General features: G+C 45.4%; 1 protein-coding gene across 1 annotated transcript; it reads right to left on the bottom strand.

Annotated features, from left to right (window-relative positions):
* Window positions 1–1828: 1828 nt before the first annotated feature.
* On the bottom strand, window positions 1829–3933 carry LOC147628047 (glycosyl hydrolase 5 family protein-like). The gene is made up of 2 exons (XM_086815012.1): window positions 2569–3933; window positions 1829–2435 (listed from the first exon to the last, which is right to left on the bottom strand). Exons 1-2 carry the CDS (start codon window positions 3761–3763, stop codon window positions 1945–1947), a joined length of 1686 nt encoding a protein of 561 aa, XP_086671138.1. The 5' UTR covers window positions 3764–3933; the 3' UTR covers window positions 1829–1944.
* Between the last annotated feature and the right edge of the window lie 293 nt (window positions 3934–4226).

Here is a 4226-nt window from a genome sequence, read left to right as displayed (position 1 = left end):
AGTTTTTTCAATGTTGTCACCTTTATATATTTCATTCTTCTTAATTAGGATATAAAGAATTGTACTCTTTAAGTAACATTTGAATGCTTGGGTTGTTTTTAACAACTTAATATTCCTCATTAATAAAGATGAATCTAGACTAATAAAAAGAATAATTTCTTGATGGTGACTTCAATACCAAGAAAGATTGGCGTGAGAAAAGTGAAGTTAAAATCAACTCCATGTTTTTCTAAGAATTGTTAAATATGAGGCCAAAGGCCAGAAAAGACAAATTGTGTTTTTTAACTTGGTTTAAAAAAAGGTGGAGGCTTCCCTTTTTCTTTAAGTAAGGTAGAATTTTAAGGGGAAATCCCCTCAAACTTTCTCAAAACAATGGCGATGGAAAGATAAAGCCTTTTTTAGGAGGGATAGCATTTGGTGGCCCTTTTTCATGCATGTGGCAAGTAAGGGATAGCTTTTGACCAAAACCTTAACAAAAAGAACTATAAAAATAGTGTATAGAATTCAAAAGTTACATCAGAGAATTTCTATAATAACAAATCATTACACTTATACTTTTTACAATTACCAATGGCCCCTATAAGGGACAAGAAAAAAGGGTTATGACACTACCCACCCACTAGTTGGTGCTAACTTTTGAATTGCGTCCTTTTATGGACTTTATTATTTCCTAGATTCATGTCGATGGATTCCAAGAATCCTGTGCACCTACCACATAAAAAGGATTCGTATCAATGGATTCCAACCATTAAAATCAAGCAAGGACTCTCGTGCACCTACGACATAACAAGAATGTAGCCGGATACAAAGCCATGCACAGTAGGAAGGCGTATGATGATGGAGGGAAAATGAGATTAGTAGAAAAACGACGTGTTAAATTTAATGAGAGTAATGCATTTATAATCAAGGTTACTATGGTGCAAGTGATGCCTTCACTTGAAGGTGATTTTCATTGCCTATGTGAAAAATGAATGGAAAGTTTGCGTGTCTTAATAGGTACTTGAATTCAAAGGTAAGTCGTACAAAGCATAACCTAAGGGCATTGCAAATAGTTGTCAAAGCTGGAGGAGAAAAATTACTCACAATTATTATTGTTGAACAATGGTCAAAAATGAAGGTGGAGCTCCCATCATATGATTAAGTACCCACTTGAAGGTGGAGTCATGAATTTTTATTCACAAAAAGTAACTTATGATAGTGTATAGCATTCAAAAAATACATTAGAGTAATTAAACCCTTAATACTTATGCTTTTTCTTAACTTTTAATTAAATCACCAATTGCACGGGGGATTCACTAGTAGTAATAAGGAGACGTCACCTGCGTGCAAGAAATATATGACGATACCCCTTATCTATCCCCTATTTACGGGACCTTACCTTATAAAATGTACCTTCCTTCCCTTATATAACCCCCCTCCCTTACACTCACGTGGTACCATACGGTAAACCCTAGTGGACCCCTTGGGCACCAATTGCCCCAATTGAGGGACATGGAAAAAGGGTTACGTAGGCCCATGAATTCATGCTCACCCCTCCACTAGTTTGTGCTGACATTTTGATTGTGTTCTTTTGTGGACTTTGTTATTCCCTCAAGTCATGTCAGCTAGTTTTGAAAATAAGATATACTTTGTATCAAATGCATCCCCAAAAATCATTGTAATGTTCTTTCAGATTGTTATCACAATTTTTTGTCAAGTGGTTCACCCATCACTCGAGACTAGCTAGTTCTCCTTTATGCATTAATAGGTGTTCTCGGTACAATCAAAGCTTTTTGTTCACCATGAAATTGATAAGGTGGATATTGCAGGAATAATGTATCAAAGGATATTGCACACACTACATATACATATATATGCATCTTATCATCTTTAAAATGCACACACACCTAGGGATCCTTGATTTTTAGGTAACTACTCTCTCTTTTTGTGCACTTAGATCATTATTTACAAGCTGCTGCTGCTGCTCGGTAGTCTGCTAGTAGTCACAAGCTTAAACCACTGTTCGCTAGGATCGTGAAGGCCGGAACAAGAGGTATCGTGTAAACAGATGCAGGGTCGGGTGAAGACGGAGGGTGGGGAGCTGCCGTCGAGGCACACGGCTTCTCCATCGGCGAGCTGGGTGGAGAATTGCATGCGGGTGGAAGAGAGAGAGTTGTTCCAGACAGCTGGGCGGACATTACTATTGGAACCCGCTTGTCCGCCGTCCGAAGGTTCGACAGCGAGAAAGGCAGGTAGTCCGTCGGCTTGGGCGGCGATGGCCATGCGAGTGCCGTCAAGTGTGATCTTACCGTCGGCGGGGGTGAAGGTCCATGTAGAGAATTCGAAGCTGGTGCAGGAGTCCAAGAATAGCGTGTTTGTGGAGACTCTGTTGATGCAGAGGCCCGTGGCAGGATGGAAGATTAAGTGTGATGGGTTGGTGGAGGCAAGGTCCGGATCTGCAGAAAATTATGCATCAAGCACCAAGCGTGGTGTAGTGTGTTGCACCTTAATTGTGTGTAGTGTGTTGCACGTTAATTTTGTGCCGTGTTATAACAAACAAGACGTAGTGTGTAGTGCGTTGCGCCTAACCTTGAACCAGAGGTGGTTGCAAGCTTTGCAGCTTTCGTAGGAGGGAAGCATTGCGAGGGGCGTCCCAGGAGTGGCTGAGCAAGCCGAAAGCCTCGTCCAGGTCGGGCGTGCCCTGGCGGAGGTAGTAGCTGCCCTGGAAGGCCCACAGCGCCCAGTCCAAGTCGCCTTCTGCCAGAAACGCGAAGAGGCAAGGAAGGAAACGGGCGTCGTCTGCGCGTGCGCCGGTCTGGTCCACCCCGAACTCGCTCACGAACAATGGACCGGTGAAGCTCCTGTTGGGCGCCGTCACGAACCCGGATGCGCTCCGCATTTGAGAAATCACGGAGGCGCATTTATCATTGAGGTTGCCCTTGGTGTAAGAGTCCCCATTGGTGAAAGAATATCTGTGAACCTCGTACACTATTTTGCTCTCCAGCCTCTCGTTAAGGGGCTTGGATGCCAGGAAACGAAGGTTTTGGGCGTAGCTTAACCCCCCGTGGATCACCAGGAGGTTGGGATTTGCCTCGTGGATGGCTTCAGCCCCCATCTGCATGTACTTGTACCAATCCGGAACGTTCTGCCTCGAGCCGCGCAGCTCGTTTCGGAGGCTCATGGCCACCACATGAGGGCAATCCCTGAACGTGGTGGCTACCGCTCTCAAGCCTTGTAGCCATTGGCCGGGATCGAACTCCCGATCTCCCCAGAAGCCGTTGCCGTCGTTCTCCCCACAGCACCAGCCGGGCCTGCTCATCTGATTGTCCAGCACCACCATCACCCCTTGCCGCCCCAGCTCGCCCGCCACCGCCTTGAACGCCTCCACCGTCGAGAGATGAAGAAACTCCGGATTATGCTTTGCTATCCCCGCCAACGCTTCCTGCAGGCTTAACTTTGCGAAGGTCTGCGAGACTGTCTGGTTTGCCAGAGAAGCGTCCGTGAACATGGAGGTGGCCCATGTGAAACGCACGCAGTTGAAGCCCCAGGAGGCAATGGTGTGGACTATGCAGCGGAGAGGCCTCTTGTGCAGGCCCTCTGCTAGCATGGGCGTGAGGTGGGCAACCCAGTTGACACAGGCAAGCTTCACCCGGCCGCCCGTGGAGTCGTCCACGATCCATTGCGAGCGAGTGGAGAGGGGAAGGCTCTGAGAAGACGGCAAGCATAGCAACAGATAACACACTACAATGTAAGCGTCGAAGCATGACAATCTGTGTGTACCCATATCAAACAACAATTGCTTCGATCGTTCTCGCCGGTTCAAATACAGCAGACGCCTCCTCCTTCGGCCACGTTTGTGTCGAATATTCGTTTATGTTTCGTGCAAGTTACCCTGTATTTTTCTTTGTACCGTGCTAGATAGCATCATTACAAATCTCATGACCTTTGTAGTGGAGCCAAAACCTTCCCCTCTCCCTTTGTATCCAAGAAATCTACCAAAGACACCAACAGGTGGTGTGATTGTTAACTTGAAAAACACACATCCGTGTGGGCCACTAAAGCTTCTAGAAAAAATAAATAATCAGCTTACCTTTCTTTGCATTCGTTTGGCTTTCTCTAGCTGTAGAGCACTAGCCACTAAGGAGTAGTACATCATACCACTAACAAAGTGGACACGGGGAGAAAAGGGTTGCATATCAGTCAACTAAAGAAATGAAAATATGACACCTACTCTTTTTCTTTCATCA

The sequence above is a fragment of the Cibotium barometz genome, chromosome 20 (assembly GCF_041138505.1).
Source record: "Cibotium barometz isolate CiBa-2024 chromosome 20, ASM4113850v1, whole genome shotgun sequence".
Classification (NCBI taxonomy): domain Eukaryota; kingdom Viridiplantae; phylum Streptophyta; class Polypodiopsida; order Cyatheales; family Cibotiaceae; genus Cibotium; species Cibotium barometz.
Note: the sequence above shows the minus strand (reverse complement) of the source record. Positions and strands in the feature narration are given on the sequence as shown.

Coding starts and splice junctions, on each gene's coding strand:
- LOC147628047 (XM_086815012.1), bottom strand. CDS start 3,763: ATGGGTACACACAGATTGTCATGCTTCGACGCTTACATTGTAGTGTGT. Junction 2,436..2,568: donor GCAACCACCTCTGGTTCAAG/GTTAGGCGCAAC, acceptor AATTTTCTGCAG/ATCCGGACCTTGCCTCCACC.